This window comes from Callorhinus ursinus, unplaced genomic scaffold (assembly GCF_003265705.2).
Source record: "Callorhinus ursinus isolate GAN/ISIS: 27379988/994484 unplaced genomic scaffold, GSC_fseal_2.0 scaffold1, whole genome shotgun sequence".
NCBI lineage: Eukaryota > Metazoa > Chordata > Mammalia > Carnivora > Otariidae > Callorhinus > Callorhinus ursinus.
Genome location: NW_027397063.1, coordinates 60,837,887 through 60,855,718, shown reverse-complemented (window position 1 = coordinate 60,855,718; position 17,832 = coordinate 60,837,887). Strand labels below are relative to the sequence as shown.

Here is a 17,832-nt window from a genome sequence, read left to right as displayed (position 1 = left end):
TGCAGTATGATGGACATTGAAATTCTTCTATCCTAATTAAATTATAAGATAATTCTGTTAAACTAAATTAGAAAATGTTACTAGAACTGTTTGAAGAACTTCCCAGCTGCTGCTGATTAGACTTATAATAGACACCTGGCTCAACAAATTAATATGGAATTGCTTATATTATTATACTTCTATCTGTCTTTATATTAATTCCTTTTTTCTTTTCTTTTCTTGCTTGATGAAAAACACAAACTAAAACAAAAAACTGACTGCCAAAATCTGAATTTGACAGTATTTTTCCAGAACAGATCGTGTATTGAAACATAAACGTATGTGCCATGAAAATCATGACAAAAAACTAAACAGATGTGCCATCAAAGGTGGCCTTCTGACATCTGAGGAAGATTCTGGCTTTTCTACATCACCAAAAGATAGCTCACTGCCAAAAAAGAAAAGGCAGAAAACTGAGAAAAAATCATCTGGGATGGACAAAGAGAGTGCTTTGGACAAATCTGACCTGAAGAAAGACAAAAATGATTACTTGCCTCTTTATTCTTCAAGTACTAAAGTAAAAGATGAGTATATGGTAGCGGAGTATGCTGTTGAAATGCCACATTCGTCAGTTGGGGGATCGCATTTAGAAGATGCATCAGGAGAAATACATCCACCTAAGTTGGTTCTCAAAAAAATTAACAGTAAGAGAAGTCTGAAACAGCCACTGGAGCAAAATCAAACAATTTCGCCTTTATCCACATATGAAGAGAGCAAAGTTTCAAAGTATGCTTTTGAACTCGTGGATAAACAAGCTTTACTGGACTCAGAAGGCAATGCTGACATCGATCAGGTTGATAATTTGCAGGAGGGGCCCAGTAAACCTGTGCACAGTAGCACTAATTATGATGATGCCATGCAGTTTTTGAAGAAGAAGCGGTATCTTCAAGCAGCAAGTAACAATAGTAGGGAATATGCGCTGAATGTGGGTACCATAGCTTCTCAGCCTTCTGTAACACAAGCGGCTGTGGCAAGTGTCATTGATGAAAGTACTACGGCGTCCATACTAGATTCACAGGCATTGAATGTGGAGATTAAGAGTAACCACGACAAAAATGTTATTCCAGATGAGGTACTGCAGACTCTCTTGGATCATTACTCCCATAAAGCTAATGGACAGCATGAGATATCATTCAGTGTTGCGGACACTGAGGTGACTTCTAGCATATCAATAAATTCTTCAGAAGTACCTGAGGTCACCCAGGCAGAGAATGTTGGATCAAGCTCCCAAGCATCCTCATCAGATAAAGCCAACATGTTGCAGGAATACTCAAAGTTTCTGCAGCAGGCTTTGGACAGAACTAGCCAAAATGATGCCTATTTGAATAGCCCGAGCCTTAACTTTGTGACTGATAACCAGACCCTTCCAAATCAGCCAGCATTCTCTTCCATAGACAAGCAAGTCTATGCAGCCATGCCCATCAACAGCTTTCGATCAGGAATGAATTCTCCACTAAGAACAACTCCAGATAAGTCCCACTTTGGACTAATAGTTGGTGATTCACAGCACTCGTTTCCCTTTTCAGGTGATGAGACAAACCATGCTTCTGCCACATCAACACAGGACTTTTTGGATCAAGTGACTTCTCAGAAAAAAGCTGAGGCTCAGCCTGTCCACCAAGCTTACCAAATGAGCTCCTTTGAACAGCCCTTCCGTGCTCCGTATCATGGATCAAGAGCTGGAATAGCTACTCAGTTTAGCACTGCCAACGGACAGGTGAACCTCCGGGGACCAGGGACAAGTGCTGAATTTCCAGAATTCCCCTTGGTGAATGTAAATGATAACAGAGCTGGGATGACGTCTTCACCTGACGCCACAACCAGCCAGACGTTCGGCTAAGCAGATGTGTAAATAATACTGGCACTTTAGAACAGATTGATCAAGAGTGGGGTTACTCTGTGTAAAATGGAGTGCTGTACAGACTTAAGAGCAATGCGTTATAACAAGTTAAGCTGATAGGAATAGCACGATAATCCAATAACTGCATTTTGTTTGGTTAGTCAGCATTCTTTGAACTGCCTTACATGTTGTCACCTTTATAGAAGCAATGCATTACTTGTTTTAGAACAGAAACTTGCTATTCCACCTACACCGAGTTTAAAAGGAAAAAAAAGACTTTCGCACACTCGTTTCCTAACCGATAACGTTGTACATTCTGAGGAGATTAGTAATTGTGTGAAATTTACTCATACTGTTTCTAAGTTTTTCAGCATAGTCATTGCACTTCAGCAGGGAATCTGAGTATACTTTACAGACAGAGTGAACTTAAAAGTTTAAATGTCAAGAGATTATGGCTTAAATAAATTAGTGTGTCCTATAGGGGGAAAAAAGAAACCAAGAAACCACCTTTTAAAAAGAATGATATGCCATATACCCTTGATTTTCATTTCGCATTATATTGACTTTTTTTTTTGAGAAAAAAAGTAATAAAAATCTGATAGTCTAAGACTCCACTATTTAAAGGCCTAATTACTTTTAAAATATGCATACTTTCAAAACTTTTACCAAAATACGTAACTGTTGAAGCATTCACTTCTCTATGGAAGTATGCATATTGGTGTCAGTTTCTTTGTACAGTTGTACTTAGATATTTTTTATGATTTTTCATGTGCAGGTATCAAGGTTTTGAAGTTTTAGTAAAAAGATATTCTGTAGATTACATTCCCAAGAACATAATGCTTACACAAAATGTATATTCCACGTTTTAAAGCTTAATTGTATTTTACTTTACATATACACTTCAGTTAACATAGAGCACTTAGAATCTATTTGGTATTTTTGATTTCTCAAAGTAAAAAAAAAATTAGATTTTTAGGTTTGATATGGTTGTGTCATAATCATCTCATAATTGACTATTTTAATTTTTGGCAATAAAAGGAAATTGGGTATCTTTGGAACTGTAAAACCTGGTTTAATCCTTCTCTTTCTAGAATCTTGATAGATTGGATAATTAAACAGTATCCAGAGAAACTAAAGAAATGGGCATTTTAATTGCTTATTTTATCTTGAATTACTTTTTAATGAACACTGCTCATTACAATTTTACAAACCAAAAGTGTTTACTAATTCTAGTAACTACAATTTCTTTTTCAGCTAGATGAGTGATCGGAAACTTTTTGTTGCATTTCAAAATCTAAATAAACTACAGACTTTATCCTTATACCACGAATGTTTTTTTTTTTATACTTTGTCTTAAAATAATACAGCATGGTACAATAAATAGTGCTTTTATATAAACACATATATATACTTTTCTAAAGAATGACGGTTTGAGTTACACATGGACAGTTCTAATTTTTGGAAAATAACATTAGTTCTATTGATATTATGCTCTTTAATTTGTTCCAACTTTTTATTTTAATTTCCAACAACTTTGTCATAATGCACATACTGATGTAGCACCAGTGATAATCTAAAATTAATATCCTTGGAAGGTAAAACTTTATTGTTGCTAATTTCCACTTTAACTTTTATATTGGCCCTATAGATCTGCAGTCTTTTTCAGTATAGAATGTTATACGTTTAAATTATTTTTTCTTTTATTTAATGTTATCCGAAGTGTTCTCATAAAGAAAGGGAACAAAGAAAATATCCACCCTTAACATCTTTTACATTTATTTTGAATATTTTGGTGTTTTATGATAATGAGTATAAATTATGTTTAATGTGGTTTCCTCTATACTTTGGTTATTAAGCTTTGCTTGAAATATTAATTTTCCTATTTGACAGCTTTGCTGCCAAATTTTTCAAGAATTTCAGACTTCTTTGAAGTAGATATTTAAGTTCTGCCATTATTGACTTTTAAGAATGGTGTGTGTTGTGTTACACATCACACAATTGCAAGAAGGCTTTGTTCAAGTGAGATGTTAAAGATGGAACTGTGCTCATCCTATACAGGCGTTTGTATTTTTCTCATACTACTATTTGATAATAGGCATTTATTTCCTGAGTTGGTTTTTTATTTTGAGCCTGATCAAAAATTTTGTTCTATTAACAGCTTTGATGTAGTTCTTGGTACAGTATACAGTTTGTTTTAACATCACCGGCACAGTTTTTAGAATGTGACTCTGCTGCTGAGCAGTTAGGGTAAGCTAAGGAAGGAAGGCCTTTGCAAATGGTAGTTATGCAAGCAGAAGTTCAGGTGTTGCATTCCTGTCTTCAACACATTTCTTTAAATCTACATAACGGCAGACTTTTCTACCACATTGTAAGCATTTTTGAGAAAAGTGATACTTTAGCATAACTTACTGACTCACCATTTAAGTTTAGTAGTCATCGCTCTCTTACTGTGAAATTCTAAATGCCTACCAGAGTTACCTTGTATTATCATCATATGATAAACATCTCAGCAGTTTGGGTTTCCCCACTTGGGTGTAGAAAGTTACTTCATTTCTATCCGGGCATTAATAGTAAAAGTAAGTAGCCTTTTGTGCTGCTGTAGATCAGAATATTGAGGCTATGAGCTACCCTTTTGCAATTTGGTTCTCATTTCTCTCAGTGAGCAAATTGTTCTATTAAAATATGCTCTTATACCGTTGAACTTTTTGGTCTTTGTGAGTAAGGTATGCTTTTTTCACTTAGGACCTACTCTCATGTTTGAAGATTGGAAACAGGTTGTGTTAGATGAGGTAATATCTGTTGAACATCTTCTAAAAGCCTTTTTTTTTTAACATCTTATTGTACACATATTTCATTTGGTTCAGAATATTTGAGTGGCTCTTAAATCTTTTGGATCTCCTTGCAGATTTTCTACTTGATACCGTAGAAACCCATCCTTTTAGCTTTGGCTAAGGACTATCAGTGATCGGGTAATTTTCCCTTGCTGAGAGGCAAAAGAGGTCTTGTGCTCAGGGTAGGCTTTCATTTCCACAGGGGAGAGAAACTTGCAAAGTGCCAGCTAGGTTAGATCTTTTGCCACTTCTTTCATTTTATCAATTTGAGTTTTTAAAGGGCTGTTTAAAAAAAAAAAAGCCGGGAAACTTTAAAAGTAGGCATTACTGTAGTACTACATTTCTTAGACATAGAACATCTTAAACTAGAACTTGTTTTTTCACAGTATAATTACTTGAAGAAGCACTATTATAATCAATGAGAAACTTTTTGACACTGCAATTTAATTTAAACTTTTTCCGTTTCAAATTGCTTTATTTCAGGGAAATAATTTTCCAGTTGTTTTTGCTATATTCTGCAAATAAAACCGTATGTTTCCTTTTTTCACTTAAACTTTGGTAGGAAACAAAACTAAAGCAGACAAACATTTCTTGTTGTGTTTGTTGCTTTCTTTAATCCAATGGATAAAAAAGTAAAACCCTGTAAACATTATTTTATTTTTTTATGCAATACCATGCTGTAAATACGGTTCATCAAATAAGGATGTACCTATGATTGAATCTTTAATTCTGCACAGTTAGAGTTTATATATAAACGTGTCTTGACAATCAAGGACTTTTATGTGAGTCTTCCTTTATGATGTTTATTAATGTTATGCATTCCATTTGTTTTGAAGTGAGTACCAATGTGCTAATTTGTATTGTCTGAAAGTATGTAATGTTTTTACAGCTTGTTTTTAAGAATCTGTAAATATGTACAAACAAATCACAGTACTGCTTTATGTTAGAAGGCATATGATGTTGTACTGTATGTAAGCAATAATACATAGCAGTGCTAACTTTACAAGTAGCATCAGGAAAGTTCTAAAAACATTTCAGAGTTATTAATTATCCTTATTTCATTTAATAATGATTATCTTTAATCAGTTTTTATAAGCAAATTCCATTGTTCCTCCTATTGGAACATAACACTGTTTACACAGCATAATTGAAGTTGCAGGGGAGACAGGCTAAATCTGACTTCATCTGTACTCACTTTCACTAAGCATTGAATGGCCTTACCACTCTTCTGCAAGATGGAGGAAGACCGCAAAACTTAGTGCCCATCACACTGAAGGAAGGGGGTGTGTTGTTTTGTTTTGTTTTTTTCCTGCTTCTGTACTGCTACCTAACTTTGTGGTTTGCTTTGGATTTTAATATTTGTTTCTGTTTTAGATTCAAGCCCGTAAGTTTTGAGGTGACTTCAGCTCCATTGTGAAATAGTTCTCTTCATATTTCATAGCTACATTTCAATAATTCTATACTTTCTACTTTGATTTTTAGATACTTATTTTTCAAGCTTGATTTCTCAGCTGATCAGATGAATTTATTCAACTTCAATACAAAGAAAGACAAACCTATTGTAGTTTGAATTGAGTAGATATTATACTGTACAGAACAGCTATTTGAACACACACATCACTGCTTTAGAAATAAAACCGCCAATTTATAAATGTATATGACCTACATTTTATAGGAGAAATGTTTTTAAATGCTAGTCATTTATATAATAATGTGCTTTGAAGGATTTGCTAGTCCACTTCTGTCACTTTTTAGTACACTGGTATCTTTTATATGTAATGTATGCTTTTTATTATTGTAGCAAAGCATTTCAGTAGAACGAATTTTGCAACAATATGGGGGAAATTTTTCATTGTTGGATTTGAATTATACTGGATTTTATCTGTGTAGTCTTGTCTTTATTTTAATGCTGTCTGGAAGGGAACTTGGTATCCAAATAAAGCAGGTAACCTCATTTTACTTCAAGGGCATACTGTGTAGTGCTGAATTTAATCTGGAAATCTGATGATTTTGAAAAGAGAAACACGTTTATAAAAATTGTACAGAAGAAATTAAATGTGTGATGGAAATCCTGATGGTGGAGCACGTTGAATTTTCTGATACATAGTGTTATTTTCCTGGGATCCCCTATGCCTTCTTTGTATTTCAACTAATAAAGGAAAAAACCCTGTCATTAAAACTGGTAGGATAATAGGATATTCTGATTATACAGTATTACTTATCCCATTTTCTGACCCTTTCTCAGTCACTGTAAATTTTTATTTTCTATTTCCTATTGATAATTAAACATGTACATAATATAGACACTGTTGTATAAAACTGAATGAATTGGGTTGTTATGCTTGAATGGGTAACTAAATGGAAATATGGATACTGAGAATTATTAATGTCAGAACAAATTTCCAGGAGAAAGAGAGGCATCATATGTCCTTGGGAAGGTCACAGCAGATGTTTCTTCAACCCCCTGGGTTATCTGTGTGAAAGAATCAACTCTAAACTCAGTATCTTCTACAAGTGGGTCTTTCCTTCCCCACCTCCCCCCAAATACATGAGCATTAAATTTCAAAATCTACTCAGGTGAAAATTGCTTTGCAATGGAACTTACCACATTGAAATTTTCACTGTTAAAGATACTTGTGATATTTTTAAATACAAACTTTGACATCAGTAGTCAGCCTGACAATTGAAATCTGGTAAGCCAGTGTGTTTTAAAAATACATTTTACCCTCCAAATCGAATTGTTTTTAAACAATCGGGAGGACTTGTTTGTTTAAATGCATTTTTTAATTGTCACTGTAAAAATAAAATCTTGCTTGACCCCATATTATGACATGAATGAATTGCTGAGCCTTTATAATACAATGGAAGCTCATTTCATGCATAGTTATGGAACATAGACATGTTCTTTAAACTGACCTATTCATTAAGTGGTTTAGTGAGTTTCACGGCTTCTGACATTGTTGTCATGTAGTTAAACCTTGCCACTTGGGGTTTATAATACCATTTTATGTATTGTGATACTAAAGGAAGCTGTTTTGTTTTATTTTTAATTGGATTATTAGACTAATTTATATTTGCAAATTCTGCATTTTAAATGTGGACACTTGCTGTTTGAAAAATAAAAAAAAATACAGAATACAGTTTTATGAATAATTTCCTAGCTGAATTTTTCACAGTATTCTGAACCAAATAACTTTAATGGCAAATATTTAAAAACTGGTGCATAGATTTATATCAAAAAGGATGTCTGTATGGAATTAACAGTTTTTACACAAATTGGGTAACAATTAGGGCCTTGACGGTACGTAGTTTTGTGTAGAATGTATTAGGCAGTTCTAAAATTCAGGAGTCAAATGTGTATCAGATGACTCTGATATTTCACACTTGAAATATGTTTAACATGGGGTTAAAAATTATGTGATTTTTTTTTTCTTTTAACCTGTTATATGTGGGGCTTGGGGTTTTTTGCCCCGTTAGTGAAGATAGTTTTGTTTTTATCCATTTGCCACCTTGCCACTCCCCTGTCTTGTGACCGATGGGACACATTGTAAGAAAGCCGTCTGCTATCAGGAGTACAGTCCAGGTCCTTGGGACAAATACAAGCGAATTGGCCTTTGCAGAGATACTAGTCCTAGGACCCTGGCTTTATTAGCATGGTGCTTTAAGTAATGATACATAATACCACTGATAGTCTATTAATCCATTTCCTAGATCTCTGTTCTTGAATGATTAGAAATGGTAGGGAGAAGGGTGGGGAGATGACTCTACATGATGCTTCTCTTACCTTCTCAAGATTACAAGAAAAAAAGTCATTTGAATTAATGCGTTGTCATTGAGTCTTGACAATTTATCATGCACAAAAGGAGTATGAAGATTTTTATGACTATATGTTTGGATAGAAATTTAATTTTTTTTTCAGACTGCTGGCTGTCCTGTCCCTCACCCTCACCCCCACCTCCACCTGTGGTCCTGATAAGGTATTAAGATAAATTATATCCATTTGGTGGATAAAAATCAACGGAGCAGAAAAGTTTAAGTGAACTAAAGGTAAAATTTTGGGTCTCAAAATTAGTTCTTTTTGTCATTTTCTAATGTCCTTAAAAGGACATTTTATGCACACACCCATGCAGATGTATATGCATATGTGTAAGAGCTAGGATGTGAAATGTGATACTGTGAGAATGACCATTTTCAAAGTGATTTTCTACTTTGAAAACAAAGAAAAAGGGAAAACTCAAGTTTAGAAATGGACTTAAATGGTAAAATGGGGAACATTTGGAGTTTTTGCATATTTACCCATTCAGATGAACTTTTAAAATCATAATTTCCCCTAGCTTCTCCCATTCTTAATGAGATTCTGAAACTGATGCTTGTGTCAAGATGGTGATGGGAGCCAAAGAAATGCATTATCTGTGATAGTAATTACGTTTCTAATGATTTGAATTCTTACTTGCTGGGGTCTAGTATTCATTGAGTATCGATCACCTGCTAAGTAACAAGCATTGTCCTGGATGCAAATAAGAGACGGTTGAGGATACTAACGTCTTTATTTGAGCATCTGAAAGGTATTTATAGTGGTATCAGTTGCAGGGTGCGGTGTTGTACTTTAGATTATGAAAGCAGATACTAAGTGTTAAGATGTGTTGGGTGTTGTGCTGAGTAACATACCTCATTCCTCACCAAATGGGTAAGTAGATTTCTTTATTTTAGGATAGATTTCTAGAAAACATAACTTTAATAAATTGCAGAAGATAGAAAATATATACAGGCCAATACAGTGGAAATAACATTGTTAAAAGTATCCCCTAAAATACGAAACTTAGGATAAAATTCAAACCTGGACTGTGGAAATGAGACAGAAGTCTTTGTTCAGAAGAAACTGACCTTATTGGAGTGGGAATAGTGCTTTCTAGGGATTTTGCAAACCTGAGGGGTACCTACATCAAAGTAGGGAGCAGGAAATGGATGCTAGAGGATGCCTTTCTGGAAATAGGAGAGCCAACCGAACCAGTGCTAGTCATTTGAGCACAATCTTCATGGAGTGGTATTAATACTAATTTAAATCCATTGAAGTCATACACTACTATTCAATTCTCCCAGCAATGATTATGATACTCTTTATGTCAAATAACTTCCACTAACCCCTCATTATGATACTCTTTTCCTTGACTATTTCCTTCAAGGTGTTTGGTCCACGGTAAAATTTACCCTTAAACTTCTAGTATGAGAAATTTACCTTTGGTTCTTTATGGGAACTCCAGCACTGTCCTGCAACTTTTGTCATTGGCAACATGAGGGTTAAGACTGATTGCTAGAGCACAAAATTAAATGGCAGAAAGAGGATGCAACTGAGTAAACACATTCAGAACCACTCTTGGGTTTACTCACAGGAGACATTCGCTGAGAACAGTTGTCCCATGCAGTTTGCTGAGTTGGCCCTCATGACTTGAGGGCAGTTGATGGTACTCAAAGGCAGTGTAACCAGCGCTGCAAGGGACAGCTTTAAATGAACCTAGTGTGATCTTGTTGATAATTGTGAGACAGCAGGGCTGTAGGGTAGGGAGACTCCACTGGCCACACTGGCAGGTTAAGCAGCAAAATGAGCAAGAGATTTAGAATCAAGAGACTTAAGTTGTGGCTCTCCCTTTGTGTAAGGTTGTTCAAGTCACCCTTCCTGAGCCTCATTGTTTTGTCTATAAGATGGGGATTAAAAATTCGTTTCAGAATTGCTGTCAGTATCAAAGCATTTGAAATGATTTGTAAGCTGTAAAGCACTAAATATTTCCTAGTCATATTTTACAAGTGGCACAAAGGCAAGATAGAGCAGAATTGGACAAGGGTTTGGAAGCCTCTTCTCCTGTAAAGCAGAGCATGTAATAAATTCCTGACTTGCTGACAATACCATCTTTTCAAAAAATTGAAGAAGGTAGGAGTGGGTTTGTCTGGATTTAATTGACGAGCAAGGGAAAACTAGTTAGGTGGAAGTGATTCCATTTTCAGAGACCCTGGAAGGGTTGCAACATTTCGGAGAACAATGTATATTGTAGTGAATGTTAAAAAGTCAGTAGACTTGCAGGGTGGGGAAAGAGGCAGAAATCACACCCTACAAAAGTAAGAATGTATTGAACCACTCAATCCCAAGCTATTGGTTAATCAGGTATAGGAACCTGACTGCCCATGAGGCAGGCGAAAAGCACCATGGACAGTAAGGTAGAGATGCTGCAGCCAGCTTACCCAGGCTGGAGGAGGGCATGTAGGTCTGTGTGTATGTGCTGGACCTGCTCGTTCACCTTTTTCTTTCACCACTTTTTCTTTATTTTTCTTTCGCCATTTCTCTCCATTCTTTGCTACCTACTTTGTTTTCTTCCTCCTGAAAGATTCTGGTATGTGCCACAGTGCATATACACCAAATGGAAACAGCTGACTGATAGCGTGTAATACCTGGCCTTTCATGCAAGTTAGGTTTGTTTACTTTTAAGTGTTTTTAGTATTAATATTCCCGGAAAATTCAAAATTGTTCATCAAGAAAAGATAGTGGGACCCCTGGATTAGTTTATATGCTTCTCGGGGGCATTTTGTTCACAGAATATAGAACAGTGCTTCATCCCTAAGCAAAAATAAATGAGTGAACAATGTTATGCAGTAAAAGAGATATTAACAGTAGAGGTGTTAGAAATGATGGTGGACATTTGATGGTATTAAGATAATGCTACTGTGATCAGGGAGCGTGGGAATACCGGATTTCTGCGCTTGGCCACAAGCTTCTAAAGATTCCCAGAGGAGACGTACACAGGGATCAATGGCTAGTGGGAAACATGGAATCTTACGTGTTGCACCTCTTTCCCAAGCCCTAATGTAGAAATGGGCCAAAGGATGTGGTCAGAACTACAGGACTTCTAGAGCCATTTCCTTCCCTGTAGCTCCTTACTACCCTCTGGCTGCAGAGAAATGAGAGCAAATTCATATATGAGAAGAGCAAATAGAGAACATGAGGTCAGAATTCCATAAATGCACAAAAGTTTCCAGCATTTTCCCCAACCCAGTGGCATAGGAATAAAGGAAGGAAAAAAGGGGGGTGGGCAGGTCCACATGTGTGGCCTATTGGAAAGTGACTTGTGCTCACTGCTGGGGCAGCTCAGTAAATGTTCTATGATATAAATTGGATGGACAACTCATGGTGGGCTGGACTTGTGACTATTTCTGAAATCCTTTTGAACCCTCCCTCCCTTTACCACAAGTACAGCCACCCTCAAGTCTTGCCTGGGCTCCTACAAGTTTCTGCACATTGACTCTTGATGGCCTCCAGTCCTTTCTGCAGATCATAACCATGCAAAAACCCTTCAGAAGCTTCTCACTTGCTATTTGAATAAACACTGAGCTCCTTGCCTTGGCCCTGGTGGCTGCCCGCTGCCCACAGACCCAGCATCCCCCACAATGAGCTCTCATCCTCTCACGTTTGGTCATGCCCACGTCTGCCACAAAGACTGTTTACACTCTTTACCTATTAACTCTCAACCCTGACTTCAGCCCCAGCATCATTTCCTTAGAAAAGCTTATCCTGATCTCCCTGCTTAGGTCATAGCTACCCTCTCCCTGTGCCTCTCCCTACCCACCTATTTCAGACCCCCTCCCCTCCATACAGTTCCTTCTAGCATAGGTGGCTGTTTGTCATGACCTGCTTATTAGTGTAAGAATTTGTTTTGATTCCTGCCTGTCCAGAGCCGTCCGGGTCCCCATTATGTGTCGGTGTTGGGCTCAGTGTTTCGTGATGAACAGATACCCGGTGAACATGGTGGAAAGAGAGCATCCAGGCCCACGAGTCACACCTCAGGGTGCGAAGAGCTTGCAGGTGCTGCCGAGGAAGCACCACCTGGGACTTTAAGGCCCTCTAGATAGCAGCCGTGGGACCCAAAAACTGGTCATGTGAGTTTCAAAATGGGAGGAAAGATGGTGGATTTCGAAAACAAGGGATAGCTGCATTTCAATCCTCATCAGATTCTAGAATGTTCATAACAACTCTGTCAGGTAGGCTAGGCAGGCCTTATCATTAACTCCATGGTGCAAACGAGGAAGCCGAGACTTAAACACAGTAAAGACCATGGCGGAAAAGAAGAACTGGGACCCCAATTGGGGCCTGACTTCTCTCATCCTGACTCTTGAAGGCCTGTCAGCGGGTCTTCCGTGTAGGGTATGCAAGCAAGTGCTGAAGGCTAATTGTACTGTTGCCACCGTCATTCATAAAACAAACTGGACCCAGCTCATTAGGCTTTTCCCTGCACCTCCTGTGTTCTCTGCTCCCACTAAATCCTGGCTCAACCCAGATGGCACGTGGCTGCTAGAGGGAGAATGCCTTCCTCCTGTCAGAGGGCAAACTCCCAGAATCAACAAACAACGTAGATCCTGGAGGAGAAACCGGATCTCAACAGAAGCTGGGGACATCTGACAGCAGGAAAGTGGCGGCCCCTCCCTCTCCACTCAGCCCTACCCCAGAAAACCAGGGCAAAACTCTTCTTGCTGGGGTCCTGCCCCCACCTTTCTGAGAACTGGGAGATCTCAGCCCGTGTGAGGGGCTTGTACTTGCGTCAGGTTTGAATTTCTTGAGTCGCCCCTTCCCACTCCCAGTTAATGCCTGCCAGCCCTTCAGACCGACGTCCTTCTTGCAGCTGGGCCTCCTGGAAACACACCTCAACCTTTTTCTGTCTAATCTCTTCACCTGGATTAGAGAGGCTGTATTGTGTAGAGGAAAGAACCTGGAAGAGGAACCAGGCCTCGGTTCAAATCCTGACTCCACCCTCAGAGCCAGCAAACTTTCCTGAATGTGTGCACAATTCCTGTGATTTTTTGAATAGATATGTCCCACGGAGCTGCATCACAATGACCAACTAGAAAGAAATATAGATAGATAATAAATTACTTGTGCTCTTTGAGTAATAGATTTCACAACTTCTCTTTGTCATTGAAAATTTTAACTGGAGTAGGACACCACTGTGGACAGAACATATTCTATCCCTTAAGTATTTTAAGAGAGCAGCAAAAACTGTCCCCCCCCCCCAATACTGAGCTAGAAATTCCATGTTTTTCAACCTTGGCTGTCTCTTAGAATCACCTGAGGAATTGAGAAAATACTGATGCCCAGGCTCCACCCCAGACCTGGGTACTGGTGTTTTCTGAAACCACCCCCAGGTGATTGTAAAGTACAGCCTGAGGAGAGGACCACCAGGCTAGCTGACCCCCCTCTCGTGACCCTTCTGACTCTGGTTCCAGTTCTGATTCTAGGCTGTGAGGTAATTTTGTATATATACATATTTACATCACAATTTAATGTTTTCGACCTGTTTTTACATTTCTATTTTGGTTGACTTTGTCCAAGCTCTGATCCTTGCTCAGGGTTCAGACTTTATGATGGATGAGGTCCTTTTTCAAGACCTGCTTTTTTCTCCAGCCTCCATACAGAGGGCAGTTCTCAGCGCCAGCCACTGGAAGGGGAAGAGATGAGGGAGCCTCTGCCAGCGGCTAAGCGGGGTAAGGCCCACAGAACAGCAACGTCACTATTGTGAACTTCAGCTTGAGTTGGAGTTGCTACTGGATGAAAAAGAAATGAGTTGAAAAACAATATTATGATTTTTTATATAACAATGAAATGAATAGAAATAACCCATTTTTTTTTTACCTAGGTTGGATGCATTATGTATTCACTATCTATTGCTGAATAACAAAGTACCCCCAAAACCTTGTGGCTTAAAACAACAATTTATTATGTCTCATGGTTTCTGTGGTCCATGTTTCTGTGGACAGAGCACAGCAAGGACAGCTTGCTGTCTTTGCTCTATAATGTCTCTATAATGTCTGGGACCTCAGCTGGAAGAACCTAAAGCTGGGGACTGGAATCATCTGAAGGCTGGTCTCACGTGTCTGGCAGTGGATGCTGGCTACTGTGGGAACATCCGCATGTGGCCTCCCCATGTGGTCCAGGCTTCCTCACAACATGGCGGCTGAATTCCAAGCATAAGTGCTCCGAGACCAAAGAAGCCAGATGGACTGCCTACTGCTTTTGTATTCTAATCTAGGAAGTCGAGTGGTGTCATTTCTTGCTTTCCTTTTATGGGTTGAGCCAGTCACAAAGGTCCATTCATGCTTAAGTGTAGGGAACACGGACCCCATCTCTTTTGAAAGGAATATTAATGTCATATAGCAAGAAGAGCATATGTTAGTGCCACCATCTTTAGAACATACTGTCTGCCCCACATTGTTTGTTTTTTGATTTTCTTACTCATCTATTTTTCAGATTCCAAAAGTAATGTGCTCATTGTAAGAAAAAATATCTCATTAAAAATCCAGAATTTGTCGGGGCGCTGGGTGGCTCAGTCAGTTAAGCCTCTGACTTCGGCTCAGGTCTTGATCTCGGGTCCTGGGATCGAGCCCTGTGCCGGCTCCCTACTCAGATGGGAGTTTGCTTCTCCCTCTCCCTTTGCCCTTACTCCTGCTTGTGCTCTCTTTCTTTCAAATAAATAATCTTTTTCAAAAATCCTGAATTTGTACACCTAGAAAGTAGATTTCTCTCCCATTTTACCCACTATCTCAATCCCACTCCCTAGAGATAGCCACTGTTAGCAGATTGATGTGTATTTTTCCATACTAATTACATACATATACACACTGCTTTATAAAAAATAACTATACACATTATTCTGCAACTTGCTGTTTTTACTTATGTGACGAACAGGGTTTCATATTCGTACATATAAAGACACCTAATTCTTTTTAATGCTGGCTGTCATAGCATCGCTGTACCATAACTTATTTAATCAATCTTCTATTAATGGACATTTGGGTTCAAATTTTTTTAACTATTACAGATTAATGATGCAGTGAACATCCTTATACTAGGTCAGATAGGGTTGTATCTTAAAAATCGAATTGTTCTTTTCAAAGGATATGCAGGGGGGCGCCTGGGTGGCTCAGTCGTTAAGCGTCTGCCTTCGGCTCAGGTCACGATCCCAGAGTCCTGGGATCAAGCCCCTTGTTGGGCTCCCTGCTCCGCGGGAAGCCTGCTTCTCCCTCTCCCACTCCCCCTGCTTGTGTTCCCTCTCTCGCTGTGTCTCTCTCTGTCAAGTAAATAAATAAAAATCTTAAACAACAACAAAAGATATGCAGGATACTGTTTTTCAATACAACAAAAGTGCATTTTCTTTTAAAGTACCATTGTTATGAAGTCAATTTACATTAAGCAAGATACACTTTTTTTTTTCTTTGAAAATGGATGGGTTTCTCTTGCTTTAACACGAGGAAAAGAAAAAACATCTGTTCTTAGGTCTGAAAATGCTTATAAGCATTGAAGGGAACTTCTCATTTATTTAAAAAGTAATGAGTGACAGAGAATAGGTGGTTAAGAACAGTGGTGTGGATTTCCTTTTCTAATGTTTTTAACTCAGGCTGTTAAATGGAATTGAATGTGGATTCTTCAAAGTTCACACAGACACTTAGAGGATGGTTCATCAGAAGATGATGACAAACAGGAAACTAACTGGGGGGCAAAAAAAAAAAGTGTCATGTGTAAATCCCAAAGTGAATAATAAAAAATAATAAAGATGCATGGATATATAGTCTATTGCAATAATCTGACAGTGTCATCCTGCCCACCTATCCATCCTTTGTTTACAGCCGGCTAATGTGTAATTTATTCTGGAGTCTTTCCTCTTGCAGAGAAATGTCTTTGCATGTTATTAATTAAAAAACGTCTTTGCTGGGAATGAAGTTCTGACCCGTTCTACAACATGAATGAACCTTGAGGACATACTTAGTGAAATAAGCCAGGCGCAGAAGGACAAATATTGTGTGATTCCGCTTCTATGAAATATCTTGAAGAAGCAAATGCATAGAGACAGAAAGTAGATTAAAGGTTATCACGGGCTGGGGAAGGAGGGGAGCGGGGAGTTACTGCTTAATGGGTGTGGAGGTTCTGTTTGGGATGACGAAAAAGATAGCAGTCATGGTTGCACAACAAAGTGAAGGTAATGTCACTGAATTGTACATTTAAAAATGGCTAAAATGGCACATTTTATGTGATATGTCTTTCCATACCAAAAAAACCTTTACTGGAGCAGGAGATGTTGGGGCTCTGTCAGTGTTCCATGGCTTTGCCTTCCCTTTTGTTTTTAAAAGAACAACCTCTATTTTTAGGGATTTTCACACAAAGGCTCATGTGGGTGTGGGAAGTACTCCCAGCTGCCCTCCTGTTTTCAGAAGCCCACATGGAAGCCTAGCAAGTTATTTAAGGATTAGGATGTATGCCAGATTGGAAATGGAGATAATTTAATCTCTCTGTATGTTAATTCAGGTTTTTTTTTTTTTTTTTTTTCTGCAATCTGGGGCCCTGGAAATCTGACTTCGATCCCCAGGGAAAGCCAGTTCTGAGTCTTGCTGAAGGTGGTGAGGGCAAAAGAATTCCACTTTCTTCGAGTCGGAGGGCCACCTGGTGGGGTAGCCAGCCACACTTGGGGATCCCCAGAGCAGGCGCAGTCTCCTCTCCCGCCCCAGGCTTCTGCACCCGCCCCAGGGGCCACGGGGCCAGTGTGGGAGTTGCGGCTTTCTGGCTCCCCCGCCTTTCTCACTCTTGGCTGCAGGGCTGGACGACTATTCTTTAGACCTGCAGTGGGTAGGCTGGCCTCCTGTCCTATTTCTCAGGGCTGGGCACCTCAGCTGGTGGCATTGAATGGGCCGAGGGCTGCAGAGGCAGTGGCTGGTCAAGTCTGGGGGCCGGTGGAGCCCCCCCTCCCCCCCTCCCCCGGTAACCCGGCCGGGCGTCCAGATTCCCGTCCTCTCCTCCCGGGCCTGGCAGCTCTCTCGGGGAGCTCGGAGCCCTCCTGGGCGGCGCTAGGTGTGTGGACCCGACCCTGGTGGGGGGGGGGATCTCTGCAGCCCCTCCCTCTCCACCTGGCCCCGAGGGCCGCGCTGTGCAGACGTGGCTGGAGCGACCGAGCCCGGGTGGGACCCGCCTCTCCGGCGGGACAGCTGGGACCCGCGCAGCGCACACCTGGTCAGCCACGTGGCGACGGGGCGGGGACAGGGCGGGCCCAGCACTAGGAGCTCCCAGGCCCTGGAGCAGGTGAGGGTGGATGGGGC

At 39.5% G+C, this 17,832-nt stretch overlaps 1 protein-coding gene across 7 annotated transcripts in view; it reads left to right on the top strand.

The window, feature by feature from the left end:
• Positions 1-6,680, top strand: part of ZNF148 (zinc finger protein 148) — a 122,021-nt gene extending 115,341 nt beyond the window's left edge. For all 7 annotated transcript variants that reach the window (XM_025875605.2, XM_025875598.2, XM_073894726.1 and 4 more), the window contains one exon: positions 281-6,680. In XM_025875605.2, coding sequence (XP_025731390.1) covers positions 281-1,879 — 1,599 coding nt within the window. In that variant the 3' untranslated portion in view covers positions 1,880-6,680. The remainder of the gene's footprint in view (positions 1-280) is intronic.
• The last annotated feature ends 11,152 nt before the right edge of the window (positions 6,681-17,832 follow it).